Source organism: Chroicocephalus ridibundus, chromosome 1 (genome assembly GCF_963924245.1).
Source record: "Chroicocephalus ridibundus chromosome 1, bChrRid1.1, whole genome shotgun sequence".
Classification (NCBI taxonomy): Eukaryota; Metazoa; Chordata; class Aves; order Charadriiformes; family Laridae; genus Chroicocephalus; species Chroicocephalus ridibundus.
Window position 1 is genome coordinate 50241660 of NC_086284.1, and position 22389 is coordinate 50264048.

The 22389-nt window shown below is 35.7% G+C and overlaps 1 protein-coding gene across 3 annotated transcripts in view; it reads right to left on the reverse strand.

Annotated features, from left to right (window-relative positions):
• Positions 1-550: 550 nt before the first annotated feature.
• Positions 551-22389, reverse strand: part of RBM26 (RNA binding motif protein 26) — a 58303-nt gene continuing 36464 nt past the window's right edge. For 2 of the 3 annotated variants that reach the window (XM_063336059.1, XM_063336051.1), the window contains exons 16-22: positions 21312-21386; positions 20528-20698; positions 14579-14683; positions 11854-12063; positions 9308-9394; positions 5855-5968; positions 551-3639 (exon numbers count right to left, since the gene is read on the reverse strand). In XM_063336059.1, coding sequence (XP_063192129.1) covers positions 3550-3639; positions 5855-5968; positions 9308-9394; positions 11854-12063; positions 14579-14683; positions 20528-20698; positions 21312-21386 — 852 coding nt within the window. In that variant the 3' untranslated portion in view covers positions 551-3549. The remainder of the gene's footprint in view (positions 3640-5854; positions 5969-9307; positions 9395-11853; positions 12064-14578; positions 14684-20527; positions 20699-21311; positions 21387-22389) is intronic. The other variant, XM_063336066.1, reaches the window with a different exon arrangement.

A 22389-nucleotide genomic window follows, 5' to 3' on the forward strand; every position in this document is an offset into this window, starting at 1 on the left:
TAGAACAGAAACGTATTTTAAGTGCCTGAAGTTATACAAATACTTTTCATTGGGTGCTTTTTCTATTTAAGAAATAGACCCGCTTGGTTGTAAAATAAGTCCTGTACCTTTGTGTTTCACTAATAAACAACTTCTGTTTCTCCTATGTGTTTTCCGATTTGAAATAAATGAGTTTTAAGAGAAGAAAAAATGCAAATAACACTGGCCACATGTAACGCTTCAAAGAGGTATTCTTGTTACTTTACTGTTTTGTAGACACTGTAATATAGTCTGAATTACTGACTCCCGTTACCTAAATTCTTTTGTAGTTCAACCAAATGTGGTTTATTAGAGTATTGTTGTCAAACTACATGTCACATCACATCTTATTCAAGCCCTTTAGCATCTAGCTGGAGAAGAAAATACCTTCTTAAATGTTTACCTTTTTTTTTTCCACAGAAATTTTGAAAAGCTGTCTGGGGAAAACGAAGGTAACCCCGTTCTTGATGTTTCAGACTAGGAAAATCCATTTGCAGAACTGTTAAAAAAATACAACAATTTAGCTAATCACAGTGGAGGCATACTTGGGAATGCATTCAGAAGGATGAATTAAGTAAAAAGAAGGGAATGAAAGTCAGCAGGATGCTCGGTTTGTTGATTCAAACAAGAAAAGATGCTGCTGCAGGTGACAACAGACTTCACTGAAGGCTATGCTAATAGGGATCTGACTGAACTGAAATGACAAGGTAGTGGCAAAAAAAGGAGAGCAGAGCTAGGCAAGGAATACAAGGTCAGAGCATGCCAAAAGGAAATCAAATCAAAAAAGTAATTTGATAATGACACAAATACGTACAGAATCCACAGACTGCAACCAGGGCGCCATTCTCTTCTGCTGAATGGCACACAATCACAGATTACTTCTGACTGAAACAAACACTTGGGTTTGTTTCTTAAAGCGAGAGCAAACCAAGCCATTCCGATTGAGGCGGTTTTCAATCATTCAGAGTGTCACAAGGTGACAGCAGGGGACGAAATACACGCCAGCAAGAATTCCCCCCTGGGACACCCTTCACTGATGGAAGTTTGGGGGAGGAAGGCGGTAAAAAGAATTTTAAAAATTTTCATCCCCTTACAGGTAGACCAAGGTGCAAAACAGTTACTAAGAAACAAATCTCGCATGGATGCATCACCAGGCTGAATTCAAACCAAGCAGGCAAACTTGGGTTATTAATTTTAAAATTATGAGATACAGCAATTTCAGGTGATTCATAAGAAGCATCCATGCAAAAGAACACGCTAATAATTGTCAGTGGCTTGTGCTGATTGACTGCAGTGAAAAGACAAGTTTGAGCACCAAAGCATGTAACACAACCACCTTAAGGCAGCACCCACAGTCCTTTCCTCTGCTCTATCTGCTCTTTAAGACAACACACAAAAAACCTCCACCTCCTGGACCGTCAATCTGGCACCCTTCAGCTGTACTAAATTATTAAAAGAGAAAAGTAGGAAAGCTTGTATTTAATCCAGTGAACTAGAACAGCTCATTCAGAGCATTGGATAAAAAGGTTCTTAAAATATTTTATTTTGCCTGAAATTCAGCGTAAAAGGAAATCAATTTCCTCAAATACAATTCCTTATGGCAAGATTTAGAACTTACTGTAACAAGCATGGCAGTCGATTGTGAAATTTCAATGTGAAACTAAGACTATACAAAAATTTTAAGTGCATATTTTTGCAACAAGATATGCATACACACAGGGGCTTAGGAAAAAAAAAAACAACACAAAACTGACCAAAAACCCAAAACAACCCCAGAACAGGATCCAGGTCTCAAAACCCGCTCAAATAACTGAAAAGTACAGAATAAAAATTCTACAGGCAGAGCTCTTCTCTCTGGGATACTACTACTTTCCTCCATTCCTATTTTGGAATTTAAAAAAAAAAAAAAAGTCAGGGACATGTCTTATAGCAGTTCTCCCCTACCTCCCCTCCAAAAAGACAAAAACACGGACTAAAGAAAATATACTGCTAACTGCATCTATTTGATAAATGAGATAGTGGTTTTATGCTGCAGTCGTTAATGAGTTGATGGGGGATGAAAAAAACCCCACCCCAACCAAAAATAAACCCTGCAAATCTAATGCTTAATAAACGGATTTTCTTTTGAAAACAGGCCAGCAGAATGCCACCAAATGGAAAACAAAACGGGATTTTCTGGTTAGAGATGACCTTTACTGCGAAGGACTAGGCCATTCCCCTTCCTAAGACAAGGAGAAACTTCAGGCCTTACAGAACAGAATGGCCTGTTAGAAATGGCAAATTAAGTATTTCTGTGGAGTAGAAGTTCTACTAACATCTCATGTATGTACGTTTTTAAATGATGAATATGCACTATAGTGTGAACTTAGTATCTGCTGAATATTACTTTTGAAATGGAAAAAATGTAATCATGGAAAAAATGTAATCATAGAAACACAGGAATAAAAATGATGCACCAGTGTGCATAGTCAAAGTTCTTAGAATAATACCCACCAAATGTTCCACTTGACCTAATGTATTTTTCTAAATTACATTTCAGTATTGTGTATTTCTGTGCGATCAAATTTTCTTCTACAGTTGCACAGTGCAGGGATACTGAATAAACTCCTTATTGTTGGAATACTATTCTATTTACCATTTGACTTAAATCGGTTTAAAATTCAGACAACATCCAAAAGTTTTTATGCAACAGAGTACACAGGGTGTATGTTAATGTAACTGAAACATCATTATGTTGAGAGTGTTTTTTTTTTATATTCAATACTGTTTTAGTATAAAGTGATAAGAGCTCCTTTTGTGAATATGGGGGTGGGGGTTGCCATTTGGAATGGTCTTTTTTCTTTTCTTTTTTTTTTTTCTTTTTTTTTTTTTTTTCATTTGCCTTAGCTTTTTTGGTTATTGCTTTTTTTTCTTTTTTCTTTTTTTTTTTTTGAAGACCATTCCATTTCTTTATTTTTTAACATCTTAAAGTCATAAGGACTTATATGCAAAGCAGTCATACACTTTATCATTAAAACCCATAGGTAAAATACGTACACAAATCCAACAAAAGGCTAGTACATAGTAAAGCCTAAGCATACTACTATGCAATATTATGAATACATAACTTTTGAGACTTCAGTTTAGTACTGTTATCTATTCATTTCTGAAAACATTCACAAAGATTTTAAATGCAAATTTTCATTCCGTATCTGGAATAGAACAAAAATTATCTATGTTATAACAACTTCTGGTCATTTGTGTTTGACCAATTCGGTAAATTACAAAGAACCCAAAGAATTCTGTAACTTTCTGTAGAACTATGTAATAAAAACATTGCATATGTTCCTAGTATGATGTCTTTAGCAATCATTTACTGAAATGTAACTCAAACATCAATCTCGCAAAACGTATAACCGACCAGCTGCTTTTTCGTCTATATCTGAATCCAACTTCATCACAAAACCCCTTTTAATACAAAGATGCAGAAGTACATTAGGTAATACTAATGCAACACAGGTGCAGTTCTAGCATTGTCATTGATCAGTTGAATCATCTTCTCCATGAACGAGATTCATTATCCTCTTCCTCTTCATCATCATCTTGAAGCAGCGAGTCATCCACCAAAGATTCTTCCTGAAACTTTAAGACAAAAATGTGATACTCTTATGTCAGAAAATGTTAAAAGATCAAAAGGCAAAATACAAATCTCTGATACTTGCAACTGAATAAATAACAATTTTTTTTAATAGGTAAACAGTAATGTGTCCAAAAAAGTGAGCTATATGTATTATATAAATATTTTAATAAATGGCAAATGGAACATTTTTCTTCTTTTCTATAGACTTCAAAATGACCAGGACATGTGCACCTCATACTTAAATAACTCTTTCAATTCTTCAGCATATCATTCATGCCCAAGCTGCAATTTCGCATAACACTTAAGATGCTATACTGAAAACTAATGTTAGTTTTTGCACGTTAACAGTAACTATGCCTGTTTTCATCCAAGAACTTAATCTACCTGTGTCACGGTATCAAAAAGATTGAATCAGAGACATTTTCATTTTGACAGCTTAATCAAGCTTAAAACTGATACAAAGGTTTAAAAGATCAGGGTGGGGAGACAAGTATTTACAGAAATTTAGACATAATACATTAACGTATTTTCAGTTGCTTTCACTAAAAAGATAGTAACTCGACAGACTTCACAGAAACCTGAATATGTCAAGTTGACAGTTAAAGGCTTCAGAGAGGCAAAGTTAAAAAAAAAGAAAGATAAACAGTGAGTTGTTTTAATTTTTGTCTACATATAGATAGACACAAGAGTGTATATATAAACTATCCTGTCTCAAAACTTTTTTGATGATTGCACCTATCACAGCAATTTCTGCACTAACTTAAAGTACTAAAACACAAGGATGTCTTTCCCTAGCAAAATCTCCCAGCTGCTAGATAACAGCTTCCTTGCTTATTCTTCTTGTCCCAGTAATTGTAGTTTCTTGCTACAGAATTTCCGAATTCAAGACGAGGTGTGAAGGTTGATTTTTGAAGTTAAGGAGCCTTCTGGAGAGATGTGAGGCTCTAGGCTGAAGAAAGCCTAGAACTAAGCTTTCTCTCTTTCCAGTAGGCTGTTTTACAGGAGGGAGAAACTACTATCTTCATTACTTTTGCCTACAGAAAGTGAATTTTAACAAGCAGCTCTGTCGACACCTGACCTTTCTGTCAATGTATGCTCGGCTACTCTGAACCAGACTAAAACACAGAAGTTTTCTGAGGACTTAGCCTCTTCCCCTGGTGTCTAGATGTAAAATACGACACTGCTGTCAAAAAGGAGGAGTCCTGGGCACCACACAGTGCAGAACTCTAAGGTGCAGAAGGCTGAGTTGCAGTAGGGATGATCAAAAAGCCTGGAACAACTTCTACACAGGGGAACAACTGTAGGCACTCTCTAGCCAGGGAAAAAATGACAGGAGTCCACATCTATTAAGCGTCTCCGAGAAAGCGGAGAGAGAACGATGATTTTCTTTTTGATGCAAGAGCAGCTGAACATCAAAACTAAACACGTAGGTGGCAGGTCCCATATAAAGATACTTATTCTTGGTAGACATAGTTGAACAGTAGCATTCTCTGTTGCAGGACATTAGAGATGCTATTTAGATTCCAAAGAAACCAGACAAATTCATAAAGTAAACATCTATCAAGGACTTTCAACTACAAAGACATCACACCTCTGACTCAACAGGTCCCCGAACTGCAAACCACCGATGATTAAAAGCTTCTCTCTACTTACAGGTCTTACACTCTTCCTTGGTATCTGTTGTTGACTTCAGTAGAGTCACCCCTTTTTGCTAGGCACCCAGGTGTAGAATGTAAGGCATCTAGCAAGTCAGGTGCTTTCATAATTGAGTGGCTACTCAGCAGGTATTTTCTATAGCATCCAAGTCCAAAAGACCTACCTCGTATTTTCATAACTAGACTAGGAGCCCTGTTTCATTATTAAGAAGGTCACTCTGCTGAATGATCTAGTTCCCCTTTTTTCTTTTCTTTTAAACATCAAGGTACTTAATTTCACTCAAGTCTTAAGTCTGATATCCCTCTTTAGCACAATATTCCTCAGCTGAACTAAAATGGTAGTTTAGCCATGGAAAAATGAAGGAAACCTTTTTCATGTGTTTACAATAGCTGCTATAAAATGAAGTTAAATAAGCAGCATGATGAGTTGCAGGCGTGCAGAAACTTAAGACATTTTACATGGATAAAGAATGTATGAATCAACACATCATTTTCTTTTGGAAGACCCACATTATTTAATCTTAAAAGAAAAAGGAAATAAAAAAAGAAAAAGCAAGCTTACTTCTTCTTCATCAGGTTCAGCTTCTTCTGTTTCAACAGCTGACATACTAGCAACAGGCTTGTTCCATGCCAACTTTAACTCTTGTCCTTTGAAACGAGATCCATGAATTGCAGCCTAAAACAAGTTTAAATATTTTAGTTATATATTTGTCAGGGGAAAAATTAACTTCAACAATGTTTAAATGCCAGAAAGTACACCAAAAACCAGGCAAACAGCCTGCTTTTTCAAAAGAAAATCCAGGTTGTAGCATGTTCATACTGAATTACTGTCAATAGGTTAAAACAAAACAACTTCATTCACAGCACATGGAATTCACACATCCTTTCGGGAAAATTATCAAAGTATGTTTAGAAGAAAATAAGCTTTGAAAACCATAAACCATTTGGTGATGTGGGTAACCTACTGAACCTTCCTGGTTTTTAATATTATCTTGATAGGTTCTTCACCTTTCAAAGACGGACACAAAATGGTTAATGCATAACTTACTCAAAGTAGTAAGACATCCCACAAATACAAGTGATTTAATATATTAAAAAAAAAAACAACACCCAAACAACTACAAAAAGCCCCTTTGTGATTACAACTTAATCTACTGGAAAACGTTCCACTTCCTGTAAAGCTGTTGTAATTGAAATGTAAAAATTTTTAACTTATGGGATATTCATGCCTTTTCTAAGTACCAGCTGCATTAAGTGGCTGCTTTGGAAATAGTATGTTCAAATTAAAGTAACATGAATGAGCATAAATCAGCGTTAGCAACATTCCGAAATAACCGTCATAGTCACAAAAGATTTATAGTACAATCTGAAAGCACAGCATAATGTGAAATGTAGAAACAATTACATGTTCAATGACATCTGAACATGAATTGTGTGATATTAAAGTCCCCAGGTATAAATTTTAAATCTGTACATATAAATTTATGATAAATTTAAAAGATTCTATGCTTATTAAAATGCAGCTCAGGAGCTTTTTGTCCATGGTCTCATCACAATGTCACACAACTAGAATTTTTAAAAGTACTTATACGTGACATTTAGGTCCAGAAACAACTTGTAATCTTTGGAAGAAATTACTACTACATAAAAATGCAACATTTTACAATAGGGAATCCTCCTCTTCCTTCCAGGCTAGAACATATAGGTCATAAAGCCTAGGCCTATTTTCATTTAAGAAGGTAAAATATTAGCTGCATTTACTTCACAACTGGCCTCAACAGAGGTTTTTAATGATTGCCTTCTACAATTTCTACAATTTCTCCAATTGCCAGTCTTAAAGTCTGCTTTAGTAGTAAACACAGAAATTCCAGTGGAAATATATTTAATATATAAAGAATATCTTAAGGAAAATACAGATTTTACTATATTTGATCAAACAAAGTTTTCATAAAATTTTAATTTAAAAATGAAGGTGCAACCAGACACAAAGTCATTCAACAACTAAAAGTTTTAAAGCTAACTAGAATGTGGACATCTCACACATCGATTCTGACCCAGCTGAAATATCCTCACTTTCCAGAGCATATTCTGAACTTCACCTTGAATACAGCTTGTGAACTCCCCCTATCCTATTTGGGAGTGATTGAAGAAAAACATACTGCTTTTCCAATGCACTGAAATGCATAATAAAAAATAAGAAGAAAAGTAGAAAAAAAGTATATAATTTTGACTTCAATCTTTCCACCAAACATAACTCCCTTCTCCCCCTGCCCACGTCTGTCTTATTCTCTGCACTACCTTCTTTTTCAGGTGCTTCCTATCTGTACACTTCTATGTTTGGTTCCAAAATATTACAATTCCCTGCTTTTTGGGTACAGAAATTTAGCTAAGGCTGAAAAGATTTTCCATGCCTTGCTGATAAACAAGTATCTGTAGTAAGATACTGTCAAGATCTTTGTTGTGAATCATACTCCACCTGGGAGAAGTAAAGACTTTATCTTGACAGTTCATAAAAACAGATTATTGGTTTTGGTGATCTATTTTTATTTTCAGGGAAGCAAATTCCCTCTCAATACTTAGAATATTTCTTATGTAAACTACATTGTGAAAGAATATGAAGCTGCAAAATGAAGCACCCAATGTCAGGAAGCAGCAAAACTAAAACTCCAACCTTAGTTCAGTCCACTTGTGAGTATACTAATTGTAACAGCTTGTATCTGTGAGCAGGTATTTCTTACTCTCCACAGAACTTTAGTTCACTGTTGAACTGTGTTCCTTCAACACCGTTGTAGAGTACTGGTTTTCCCTATCAGTCAGGATATACTATGTACCATTAATTACACTTTCTTTTTAAAAGAATAATTACAATCTCCATACAGTTAGTGCTCATCACTGGTATAACTAAGAGTTTCACAAACAAAATTTTTATGCTTCCGTAAAACATCTTTGGCATGTGCATCAAATTGTTTCTCAAAATATGTAGCCATAATGATACTGTAAGTGTTCAAAACTATTGTCCCCACTGGCTTAATCTGCACTGTCAATATCAGTATTACTGTCAATCAGATCACTTGTGTCTCAAGAAAAAGCATACAAAGAGTCTGGCCAGGTATGAAAATTGTGTTCAAGTAAACTCCACAAGACACACTTTGTGCAAAAATAGAAACTTTGTGCAAAATACAAATAGAAAATGAAATCTTCCCATACAACCATACCGTAAATATGAATCCATTCTTTCTGGAGTCCCTGTTATTTTCAGGATACTCCTTCCCAACAGTGATGCAAAGATTTTAAAGAAAACAGAAGCATTTGCAGGACAACTATGTTCATTATTTTGCTCAGGTTCCCATACCGCTTACACCATGGACTGACTAAGGCAGAAGTCCTGCTGAGCCAAATGTGCAAAGTCCTAATGATCCATACGTGAGGATGCTGAATTACAACATAACTCAACCCTGGATTTTAGTCTCTAAAAGTTACTTATGTAACTCTATACTTCTGTAATTCCTACATTTCTATGAAATAAGCTAAAAAAGAAGAAAAAAAAAGGGAAAAAAACCCCAAACAAATCACATCACGTCAAATCACATTTACACTATCACAGGTTTTCAGACAAAGGTAAATCCAACTGATCCCAAACAAAATATACAGGCTCACTCTGCAGCATGTCAGTGAAATTTCACGAAGACTGTGAGGGTACCAAGTCTTCAGATGAAAACAACTGGCAATTAAATACAGATAAACCAAGACATGCAGCTATCAATTCCCAAGCATTTCCTCTTAATTCCTCTCTCACATCCTGTACTTGAGTTTGCTATAAATATAGTTTCCCAAGGATTTCAGTAAGATGCTGTTCAGACAGATTTGTTTAATCCAGAATGAAACTTTTGTGTCAGACTCCTTTTAAAATGTTTTTAAATAATTATTAGTAATAAATTTTATCAAATATAGAATTATAATGGAACTACGAAGTAGGTGAATGTTGCAGAGTATTTCCAACAAAGATCATACTCACAGCTTCAGCTTCTGCTCTTGTCTTAAAGGTAATCACCGCATGGAGAGAAGAGTCATCTATCTGGCAATCTTCAATTTCACCATATTGCTTTTAATAAATAAAAAAAAGGCTTAGTGAAATAGTTCTCCACCTCTAAAAATGCTGTCCTAAATCAAATGCCCTCAAAAACCATATAAAATTAGAATAGTGTACCTGTCACAGACTTAATGCCAACCACAGTACTTGTCTTTGCAAGGAATACAGTAGTTTTACTTGCATTTCTAAAATATAAAAGTGGTGTAGCCTCTGGATTTCCCAATTGTAAACATACAGGTATGAAGTAAAATTATGACAGAAAAAGAGGTCCTTCTGCTTCAGTACTCTCTTGATGGGGAAAAAGGGATCTTGAGATGATTCCATTAGTCTATTATGAAACTCTTCTACAAAATATTTATTAGATGCAGAGACTGTAGAAAAAGTTTCAAAACTTAACTTGATTTTAGCATATTAAAAACCTGACCCATCTATTCCTGTAATGGTCTCTATGGTATTGCTACCTTTAATGCTGCCATCACTGTAAGCTGCAATGCGCAACGTATCTGTATAGGTGGAGTGCACTGCTGATGTGCAGAGTTGTGATATCATATCACAGAAACAGAAATACAGCTCAGTGCATTTCCATGGCATTTGAAGCAAGCTTAAAACAGCAAATGCACAACCTGCAAAATGAAATAATTAACATTTTTTCTCAGCGTTATACTACTAACACTGTGAACAGAACTGCATTTGTTGATGTTACTACTTCTTTTTTGTTAATATTTTTGGTTTGTTAAAGATGGTAAGTTTAACACTCCCTGCAATAAAACCGAAGTATAACAAAACACTAAGTTCTGAGCAAATTTATGATCATAAACTGACACCACGCAGCAAGCTTTTAATAGTGGCAGATTCTGTCTTCATTTTTATATTCTTTGTAGTCACTAGAAGTACATAATGAGATTAAAAATATGAAAGGTGACCAGCAAATTTTACTTCAGCAACAATAAGGCAGACTAAATCACAATATAATGCTGTTGATGAAAACTAAATTTTTTCTTACACTCATCATTGAAACTGGACTCAGAAACGTCCTACAGATGAATAAGTGGATTGCATTGCTTCATTTTAAATTTACATGCTCTTAGATTTATACCAAAAATTTGTGAAGCTATTGCTCAAATGTTCAGTCCATCATACATTTCTATAGAAAGTACTTCCGTTCCCGTTAAATACACACACACATATATATACAAATACGTATAAAAGTTTCATCTGTCATTCAACTCTATAGAAAGTAATTTTCTTTCCTTTATGGGTATGATGGTTCCCTTTTTGTTCCCCTATATAGGAACGATGTGGTATATTTAAAGGGAACAAAATATATATGTACATTTTTCTATATGTGTATATATACATATATATAGAGAGAGCGCTCCTGGAAACACGACACCTTAAAAAAAGCTGTATAATAATGGCAGTGTTTTGGTGTGGTTTTTTTTGGTTGGTTGGTTTTTGTTGTTGTTTTTTTTTTTTGTTATTTTAAAAAGGACAGACAGGTTCTTGATGGCTCTTCTTCTTCTGAAAAGCTGCTTGCATGGCTGCCAGACAGGAAATATTAGGTACACTGACTGGAGTAAAATTTACTGGACTTACTGGTTCTTCGACGTCTACCTTCCAGAGAGGACCACTGCAATTACATATTGAAATACCTCCCTGCCAGCCCCGGACAACCCCCACCAAAAAAAAAACCCCAAACACCAAAACACCAAAGAAACAATGGAGGGGATAGGTAGGACATGACACAGATGAAGATTCACACAATTTATGCCACTACATATTCTTAGCATTTGTTCCACAAAATAAACAAATTTCCTTTTATTTTTTTAAATGGAGGATAAGGGGTTTTATAAGTTTATGTTGATTTCTCACTTTATTATATTTGTAAATAAAAATTTGATAAAAAATTATGTACATCAGTTTATCATTTTTTAAACTAAAACCATAACAAAAAATATGTAGAAAAAGCTCTGACTTCTTAAGCTTACAATGATGAATAGAGAGAAACCTTTGGATGCCCTGCCAAGATCTGAATATTCTCATCTTGATTCTTAAATTCAGAAAGTTAGGCAAAAGCACTTTTTAAGATACTTCAATAAAGACAAACAGACTTCAGGCACAGAAAGTTTGGCACTGAATCAGTCTTTGTTCTTACCATCCCTTCAGTTATTTTATAACTAAAAATTTGTACCAATTTTACACACATCCTGAATAACTCATTACTTTATATTCCCAATTTCCCTTCTTTTTAAGAAAAAAACCCAAGTTTTGTAAATGCTATGCAGTTATAACTAGTTGAATCAATGGTGTAATTTCTTTGTTTCACCTTTTTCTGACACATTCCCTTTTTCCATATCATGTTAAAGATTCACTCCTAAATAGTATTTCCAGATTAATTGAATCAAGAGAAAACAAGTCATTCAACAGAAGAATGTCATCCACAGAACAGAAGAATTGAAATTGCCACATACCGCAAAATGAGGAAGAAGATCTTCTCTATCACTTTCTGTAAACGCAGAGATCTCTAATGCCCTAGGTCGATGATCCACAACTGCATGCACAGGAACTCCTCTGCCTCTACCCCGGCCTCGTATTCCTCTACCTCTGCTACGTGATGCACCCCGACCTCTTGCATGAACCCCTCTACCACGAACTGAAGAAAGAATCCCTCGTTTGGCAGCCTAAGATGTTTATACATAACATATTGATGTATTAAAATTCATAATCTAAATATTTAGACAAAATTAACAAACACATTCTGTTGTTTCCTAAAAGCACATCCCCAAACAAGCCTCAGAAAGAGCAGCTTATAGGTCTTAAAATAACAAAAGGTGAACATGTTAGTAACATTAAAAAGCTAATACTGTTAATTATTAACAGATCAGAAATAGGAAAAAAGAACACGGTGTTAAAAACAGATATCAAAAGAGCCCTTATCTGTGAGGGTAATTCCTCATAGGAGGAAGGACCTGCCGTAGAACATGGAAATTTCATCAACAGATTTTCTTCATGTGGTGACTAACTACTTAATTTGTTTCTTTATCTTTGTCTCTTAATATGTCTCAAAGTCCATCCAGGACTTTTATTCTGACCAGAATTAACGTAGCGTAACGGATTTTGGCCACAGGGTTGTGGAGTATGAAACAGAGGCTCTAACGAGCACCTCCAAGGACAAAGTATTTGCTAAAAATTTGGCTCTACATACACACTTACTTCCATTCCCACAATACCTGTGTATCCCTTCTAAAGAACTGGCATGTACTCTCCAAGAAAAGTCAGAAGGCCGATGACAGTATCTCTGACAGCCATTTAAAAAATAATTTGCAGAAGTTATTTTAAGTTTCAAAAAAACACTTCAAAGGATTTAATTTCAGCATTTATAATAAGAAAAAAATAATAATCTTTTCAAACCCAAATAGATCTGATGTAGGAATCAAATCTTTAATGAAATCACCGTAACAATGTTTTTTTTAATATATTCTACAATGTTTACAACTCAAGCACTGACAGTACTATTTTAATGCATGCCAGTGGTGTCATCCATGAGATCAATCTGTTATAGCTTTATTAATGAAATTATTCAGATAATTATACAATATTATATAGTTCACTTTTTATTTTTTGTAAAGAGAATCCTGTGGATTTTGGTGTTTGTTTGTTTGGTTTTTTTTTTTTAAATATTTTTAAATAGTTAAATGAATAATCCAGAAAGTTAAAGATTGTGCTGACTCAACAATTAAGCTGTATAGTGTTTGGTTTTCTCACAGTAAAATCAGGGCCACCTGGAACACAACAGCAGGTTATGAGCCACAGAAGCAACACATGAATATTGCAGGAGTTAAAGTCACAAAGACAATGTGTGAATAAAAATTTTTCTAAAGAATTTGCAAGAATACTGAAAAATCATATCCCTCTTGTAAATTATAAAGGGATACATTTTATGCTATTCCTTGGAACATAGAGGTGTGCTTTTACTAATAACCCTGTTTTTCTCTATCTACTTTGATCAGTATTTGCTAAAGGCCTCGGAATAATCATTTAACTAGCAAAAATTAATTTTCCTGAAAAAGCTACAAATTTTTTTTTCCAACACAAAATACAAACAGATTCAATGACCAATGGAGTAGGATTAGCACACTAAACTATGGTGTAACTTCATCTTGAATGAACACCTACTTTTCTACTACTATTTTACATATTATTGAATTCACCTATTTTCTAAAATGTACTATTTATAAGCTTTCAGTACACCTATGAAGTATTATTCACCATCAGAATATATATTGTTAACATAAGCTTTTATGTCATCTCTATTCAGTTGGCTTGCCTTACTAACAAATCTGTTTTCACAATTAGCAAAGCTGCATAACAACATAGTTTTAAAGTAAGATTTTAATGCAACTTAGCCGTACGTATGTGCACTGTGTTCATATGTAGTTATACATAAGACATGACCAAACTTCATTAACACAAGAGGGATTTAAGCAACACAGCAGCCTGCTTAACAGTAAAAAGAGATAAGATTAGCATGCAATTAAGTAGATATTACACAATCATATAGGCAAAACAGTGCAATTTAACACACAATAACAGCCACAGCATTCAGAAATTCTCAAAATAAGACACAGATATGAAGAATCTTGCACAGTTTTCTGAACTTTTTAAAAAGTACTTTAAGAAAATGCATGTTTCTATATATGGAACACTTCTGAAACATTCTATTTCCTTTTGGTAAGTCCTCCTTCTCTTGAAACCAGTGCTGTAACAATATTACTTTTGGCACTTCAGCCTTTTTGGTTAATCTCATTAAGAGGATGCTAACACTTAAGAATAAAAGATCAAGCAGTGTTTTTTTAACTCTTTTGTACCAAACACAACACCATCTACAGGCAACAATTTAAAAACACTCCACGCTTTCAAGGAAACATTGCTACCAAAAATCTACAAAATATCACGTCATCTAAACAGATACAGAATTTAAATAGATTAGTAATCAAAATTAAAGACAATTCTCTACCTCACTGGAATTCAGAAACTGATTTTTTTAAAAATATTATTGCTAAATGCCTCCATCTATATGCAACTTAATATTGAACTCTGGAAAAAAATAGTTTATGATACAATGCACAAGATAATAAATATGTATGAAAATATTTGATTAAGAGTTAATTGCTACAAAAGAAGAGACAAACATACTTCCAGCTGTAGTTCTGTATATTTTCGTCTTAATTCAGTAACTTCCTCCCCAGCTTGCATCTTCTTGTATAAATCCAGTTCAGTATCTAGTAACTCTTTCTGCATCTAAGAAATTGTTACGGTAAATTATTAGTTCCACAGTTCACATGTTCTACTGAGGAAAAAAATTACCAATGAAAGCCAAGAATCTATCGCTACACTCCTATCAGCAGGCTATTTCAGCAATACTCAGCGACTTAAGGATTGGCCAGCACTGGTCTCCAGGTAAGGCAGAAATCTGCCACAGCACCTCTATCTGGAAAACAAATTTCTAGAAACTCTAAGGAAAGGGAATCTGAAAACTAGAAGCTGTAGTGAAATTTTAAGCCTAACCAAGTTGTGGCTTATTAATTCAGATCCCAGCTGTAACTGCTTACTACACTAGGTTTACACCTTGAAAAACCAACCAAGCACAAGCTTAGGAGCCTGCTCAGCAAGGTAAAACTTCAGTGTGTAGTAGTATGTTTCTGAGCTTGGTGATGTCAAAGCTTTTAAACTACCACACAAAGCCAAAGCCAATGGATTTCTTTCTAAACTAGAGATACACAAAATAGAAAATGCAAAATTGTATGGTAGTGATGATGAGATAAAAAGATTCTACAAAAAAAACCCAGTACAATCATGAATGAATACGAAATCTATAATCGGTAATGAGAAAAAGCATTCAAGCTTATCATAATTACGTAAGTGGTAATTCTGTTCAGACCACAAAAGAAAAAACACAGCAACAAGACCTCTGCTAACAAAAGGTTGGTCTCTGATGCACCCAGAGGTGCTTTCCAGCACACAGTACCTTAAAAAAAAAATATTAGAAAGTTCAAAAATACATATGGAACCCAAAGATGTCTCTGAAACCAAATTTAGACATTTTCATTGCAACCAGTGAGGTGCACGTGCTGGTACAGGTGCAGGAAAGGGCATTACATGACCATGAAAATTTTATTTAACTTCTGTTCCAAATTGGAAGCTTTTTTTTTTTTTTTTAAATGGAAAAAGCAGCAGCCAAATGTTCTGGTGACATCACAAATGAAGGATAAAATTATAGATGATTGTGAAACAGTTTTACATTTACACTTGTTGATTCAAAACCACAGCATGTAATATATTCAAAGGCTGGTTGTCAAGAGATGAAGGTTTCGCAGTTGTGACAGTTGGAAACCAAGTATCACCACTGAATGATAAAGAAGGGGCTTTTTGTTTCTTTGTTTTTTCCTGGAAGCTTTAAAAGAAAAAAAGCTGGATTATTCAACTGGCAACTTCAACCTGAACCCCTTTTAAGCCCCGTTTTCTGATTATCTACAGCAACCACAGAAGGAAATCCATTATCTCCTGTATAAAGGTTCTCAAAGGTTTCAAAATTGGGAAGCGTTTCTCTCAAATCCCACTGTGTTGCAACGCATCAGTGACATGGCAAAACAAGCACTTTGGAAGTTTAATAATGGCTAGCAGTTAGAACTCACAAAGCAGCCAGTGACATGGGTGTCGTAAAGAAAGTCTCTAGACTTTTGAGGTTTATTTCTGGTGCTCTTAATGTAGACTTCTCTCTTATAGAGCTGTGCCAGGTCTCAAGAAGAAAATACCTCCTTCAAGATACACCAAGAGGCAGCAAAGGTTTCTACACTCAGGGGGGGAAAGAGTATTTTGTAATCTGTGTGAACTGGAACAAGACAAAAATAGGTAAAGATAATGGCACAGTCACATGGGCCTCATCTACTTAATGCTTCAAGTTTGCAGGGTCTTCTGAGCTGCCCAGGTTTTAAACACTAAGCAAATGCAAGAGAACCTAGAGCAAAGTCTTTCAGAAAATTGTCGAAGTTGTAAATTTTAACTGAAGGCTCTGTTAATTACTCACTTTCACAAAGGTCAGATGGGACTGATTGTTTTTTCTCTTTCAAATGTTAACAAAACAACGCTCACAGATTATACACATCTCCCTGTGAGGAAAGCTATCAATAAAATCAACTTTTCTACAGTTTGGGTATTTTGTCCATTATGAAATGAGTTTGCTTAAAATGTTTCTTCACTTTCCATATTACAAAGGAAATGGTAAATCAACTCAAGAACTTCATTAAAATTGTAATTCAAATTAACATATTGCCTCAATCACACAAGGAAGTGGGGGACCAGGCTGCCCAGCAAAGGGCGATGTGGGCAAAAGAGATCTCAAGATCAAGAAAATGGGGTTGAAGGGCAACCACCTCAAGCATACACATGCCAATCTACACAAATGAGGGAGGGCCTACAGAACAGTATCACGGGGGAAGATCTCATTTGTTTCCTGGGAAATCAGTGTCTCTCTGAAGAGTCTAATACACACAACATGTGAAACAAAGAGAGGAATTACGATGCCTGTGCGCAGTTACAGGGCTACAGTCTCACCGAGACTACAGAAACATCAAAAAACAACTGGAGTGCTACACCAGATGATGTGGTCTCTTACAGCAGGACAAGCCAGGATGGTGAGGAGCAGGAGTTGCTCTTTGACAGTGCAGTATGAATGCATGGAGCTCTGCCTGGGTACAGATGATGAGCCAGTCAAAAGTTTATAAATCAGGATTAAGATGGCAGACCAACATGGGTGATGTCGCAGTGCGTGTGTACTACACACTGCCTGATCAGATAAAAGAAGTAGAGGAGGCCTTCTTCAGGCAACTGGAAGAAAACAGGCCTCCTGTTTGAAGACCCTTGTCCTGGATAACTGCTGGAAAGGCAGATATTACTCAGCACAGGAAGGACATGGACCTGTTGGAACGGGTCCAGAGGAGGGCCATGAAGATGATCAGAGGGCTGGAGCACCTCTCCTATGAAGACAGGCTGAGAGTTGGGGTTGTTCAGCCTGCAGAACAGAAGGCTCCGGGGAGACCGTAGAGCAGCCTTTCAGTACCTAAAGGGGGCATACAGGAGAGATGGGGAGGGACTCTTTATGAGGGAGTGTAGTGAGAGGACGAGGGGTAACAGTTTTAAACTGAAAGAGGGGAGATTTAGATTAGACGTTAGGAAGAAACTCTTTACTGTGAGGGTGGTGAGACAGTGGAACAGGTTGCCCAAAGAAGTTGTAGATACCCCTTCCATGGAAGTGTTCAAGACCAGGTTGGATGGGGCTTTCAGCAACCTGGTTCAGTAGAAGGTGTCTCTGCCCATGGCAGTGGGGTTGGAACTACAAGATCTTTAAGGTCCCTTCCAACACAAACCATTCTATGATGATTTTCAAGAATCACATCCTCCCAAGATTCAGAGTGTGCACTAAATAAGGCAAAGGTGGCAGAAAGCCTGCCTGGATGAACAAGGAGCTCCTAACAAAACTTAAATCCAAAACCACGGTATACAAGAGAGAAAAGCATGGTCAGACCACAGAAAGAATATAAAGAAACTGTCTGAGCATGCAGGGACTGTTTTGGAAAGCCAAAGCCTGTCTGGAGTTGAATCTGGTAAAGGGGATGAGGTACAAGAAGAAAGGCTTCTGCAGGCCTATCAGCAGCAAAAGAACACTGTGCTGTGAAGAACATGGGCCAGCTGCTGAATGTGAAAGGGGACCTGACAACAAAGGACACAGGAACAGTCGAGGTACTCAATACCCTCTACTCCTTGGTCTTTACTGGAAAAACTTGCCCTCAGCAATCCCAGATACTGAGACCAGTGGGAAAGCCTGGAGCAAAGAGGACTTATCTTTGTCGAAAGAGAATCAAATTAGGAAACATTTAACCAACTGGACACACAAATACCTGTGACCCAACAGAATGCAACCATAAGTACTGAGGGAGCTCGCTGATGTCACTGCAAAGCCAATCTCAATTATCTTTGAAAGGTGATGACATTTGGGGGAGGTTCTTTGGGACTGAGAAAAAGCAAACATCACTCCGATCTTCAAGAAGAGCAAGGAGATCTGGGAAACTACACAAAGATGTAGGCCACAAAGATGATTAAGGGACTGGAACAACTACTATATGAGTAGAGGCCGACAGAGCTAGCATTGTTTGACTTCAGGACGAGAAAGTGGCGGGGGGATGGGATTTCATCCACATGTATAAATACCCAGTGTGGATGAGTAAAAACGATATCCAGACTCTTCTTAGTGGCACCTGCTGATGAACAAGATGATCCCCAGAGATCCCTTTGAACCTCAACCAGTTTTGTGTTATCAGATTATTTTCTTGTCTGCTCTAAGAATTTACTAGCCCACTCTCAGGGTAAAATAGCTGTAACAGGTTAAAATGCTGCATTCATGATTTTGTAGTCAAGAATTTACCAAGATTTCATGATGCAACTCGGTTCTTCATTTCTATGGGTCTGGATTCTTTCCCTTGCGTGTGACAAAACCCCAAACCGCCATTATTCTTGGATGAAAGCTGTTATAACCTATTCTTCCTCCTCAAATTTATGAAGCACTGTGCTCTACCAACAGAAGATTTCTGAAAAACACGAAGCTTTAACAATCAAATGCAGCTTTGAAAATATCCCCAATTTCTAGGGCTTTTGTAGTTCAAATTCACTCTACAAATAGGTAACTTCCTTCAGACCTCTCAGAAACATTTTCTCAACAAACAACATCCACTCTCTTTCAAAAACATTGCAAAAAAAAAAAAACCAACCCTCTTCTCTCACCTCCAAAAAAAAAAAAAAAGAATATTAATATTATAGTAGTGTCTGAATTCTGGCATGATTACTGTTAGTTCCCCCTGTAAAACACAAAAGAGTATTCCACTGCAAGTTGTTTTAATGGGTATAAAATGACTTCAAGAAATTATAATTTATGTCCATTTTCAGGTAAAAATGTGCTGCTTCAACATTTTCGTGACGGACAAATGATGTAAGAAGCTACAGTGAGTACATACGGGTCATTTCAGTATTTTTGATACTTCTTTTCAAAACTGTACATCACTGTAATTTACACTGCAGTTACTTTTAATGCCTGTATTTCTATGTAAAATAAAGCAGTAGAAATGCTGTTTCAAACCGGAATCTAACGATCCATTTAAATGAAATCTGGGTTGTAATGTTACATCAGCTTTTTAAAACAGAATTCCAAACATTAGAAGAGAAGATAAGCATTCTGAACATTTAAGAATGGAATGAAAACAGCAAGAAAAGATCAAGGCTTCTTTTCCAGTCTTCTACGAGAAAATACACTGTACAAAAAGCCCTGCTCTTTTATTAATACGCACCTCCTCGCTTGATAAAGCAAGCAAAGCTTGTAATGTATTTAGAAGAACATATCAATATCTTAAAATGTTATTTCTCAAAGTCTCGCTTAATTCTTAATCACCTTATGACCTGTTTTGGAACAAATACTTCTGTAAAAAGCAAAATGCTGATTTTTAAGAAGGTAATATGATTGCATCTTTAAGCAGTTGGGAAACTGGTTATGGCCATATATTAACAAGAATGATAGCAGAGGAGGGAAACTTCTCTCACAGGTACAACCCAAACATAGGCAGCTAGATCAAAGGAAAACTGACCAGGATAATCTTCAATCTAAAAAGATCCATATATTGAAAAATTTCGGTGACATTAAAAAAAAACCCAGAAAATATCTGTGTTGCATAACAGTAATCCTTTTGCATATGAAATACCATTGTCATGACTTCTATTGAAAATTTAAGAAAGTGATAGACTATACAGAAAAGACTGGATAAGGCAAAAGAAGTAATCATAAGATTTTTGGGGGTATTTTTTTGATTTTCCAATTTATGTAATATCTATGTAACAGTGGATACACGTTTTAGACAACAGCATGGTTTTAAAATTAACTATGTTCCTTCAAAAAGAGGGCAAAACCAATCTCGCTTCAAAGACAACTTCAAAATTAAACCAGTATGGTTCTAAATACTGATGATGTGGCTGCATATTTTTATTCTGCTGAAATAAGCACGTGAATCCATCTTACTAAAAAGCTGACCAAAACTTGAGTACCTGAGTCTTAGTTTTCATGCTTTTTAAAGGAGCCCCTCCTCCTGGTGATACACCTTTTAATTCATCCTTTAACTTCGTAATGCTATTAGTCAAAATTTCCAGGGTTTTCATGATTTCTGCTTTGTCTTCTGACTTCATGGCTTTATTCTTCTCCAGCTTTGAAATCAGCATCTGTCCAATTTAAAAAAAAAAATAAATCTTTTACTTAGCAATTACTATTACAGATCATTACAACTAATGGAAGAACAGAATATTGCATTTCCTTTGCCGTGATCTTCAAACAACGTATAGGGCTTTTAACAGCTTACATTAAATCAAAATCTTTGTCTAAATCTCTGATTAATTCATTTGCTAATGAATTGATATCTCCATTTTATTTGGACAGATTTGCTCAACATACTTGAATTATTTCAAAATTTTTGTATTCAAATTCTGGCCTTTTTCTCCTCCTAAGCCCGAGTGCAGTCACGCACACTTTTCTACATCAATCTCTTCTGCTTTTGTCAAGTAGAACTCTCAGGCTGTCGCTTCTCCCAAAAAAACATATGCATGTTGCACACAAATTAGGCAATTTCAACTAAAATTGCATAAGCTTGTAGTTTAAGTGAACTAACAAGGCAAGTTAGATTAAAACTCCAAACTTAAAATAATGTGATAATACCACTCTAAGACAATACTTACTTTATAGGTCAGTTTTGTAGCTTACAAATTCTGAAATATTTTTAAAAAGTGAACCAACATTTTAAGACTGAATTGCTGACTTTCTTTAATGCTAACATTTTACCTTTTGTGTTTCAATGTGCTTCTCTAAGATTTCTTGCTTCTTTTTTCTCACATCTTGTTGAAGTCGTAATGCTTCCTAGAGCGTAAAAAAACAGAAATCACAGAAAGTTTCTAGATTTTGAAAAATAATGCCAGAAGAATATACTATACCTGACAACTATACAGTAGTAGTAACACACAATAACAGGGGAAAAACAGAAACTCAAGGTACTAACAGGCAATATTTCAAATTATATTTTGGAAAACTGCATCACCAAGTTAGCGAAGGATCTAATGATCGTTCTTAATTAGATCTGTACTGTGAAGACTTAATTATTACTTATATACACATTAACCCCTTACACAACTTCACTGAAAGCTCAAAGGCAATACATTACGCTACTGCAAGAGGTACAATATAAGAGTTTAAACATGCAAGGACGATATCTCGAAATGAACTGTAAATCAAGCCCATCAATTAAAGCGCATTCTCCAGTACAGTTACAAGCAGAAAGAAGAGACATTCTATTTTCTAAAAATAAAATGTTACCCAAAGAAAACCATCTCTTTTGCATCTGACTACTATAACTTGTAAGTGGTAAGTACTACCATTCAATCTGCTAAAAAGAGAGTCTTGACATTGCAATGGGCAAATGAAAAAGTAATTGAAACTCAAACTTGTGACATACTGCACTGAGGAGAAGCAGGATGAGATGTCACAGCTCCTACTAATGCTGCTTGAGAGCAAGCAATTGCGTCTTGCTCTCAGATACATAATGTAGAAGTCTTAGATAGCAGATTCTTGCAGAAAACAATTAAGAGCTCTGATAACAACATATTTAACAGGATAAAAGGGGAGAGGCAGAAGATTATTTTGCACCTCTAGATCACCAATCAACTGGGATCAGGCTGCAAGAGGATTATCTTATACAAAGAGGGTAAATGCACAACAGCCATAAAAAAAGAAATCCTAATAACGTTTCTGTATGTCTTCCCAAATACTGACAAAATCTGCTGCATGAATTGTTAGTTTTGCAATACAGCGTGCAATCATTTTTCTGAAGGGAAAGGCAAGATAAGACAAGGGGATGAATGCTAAG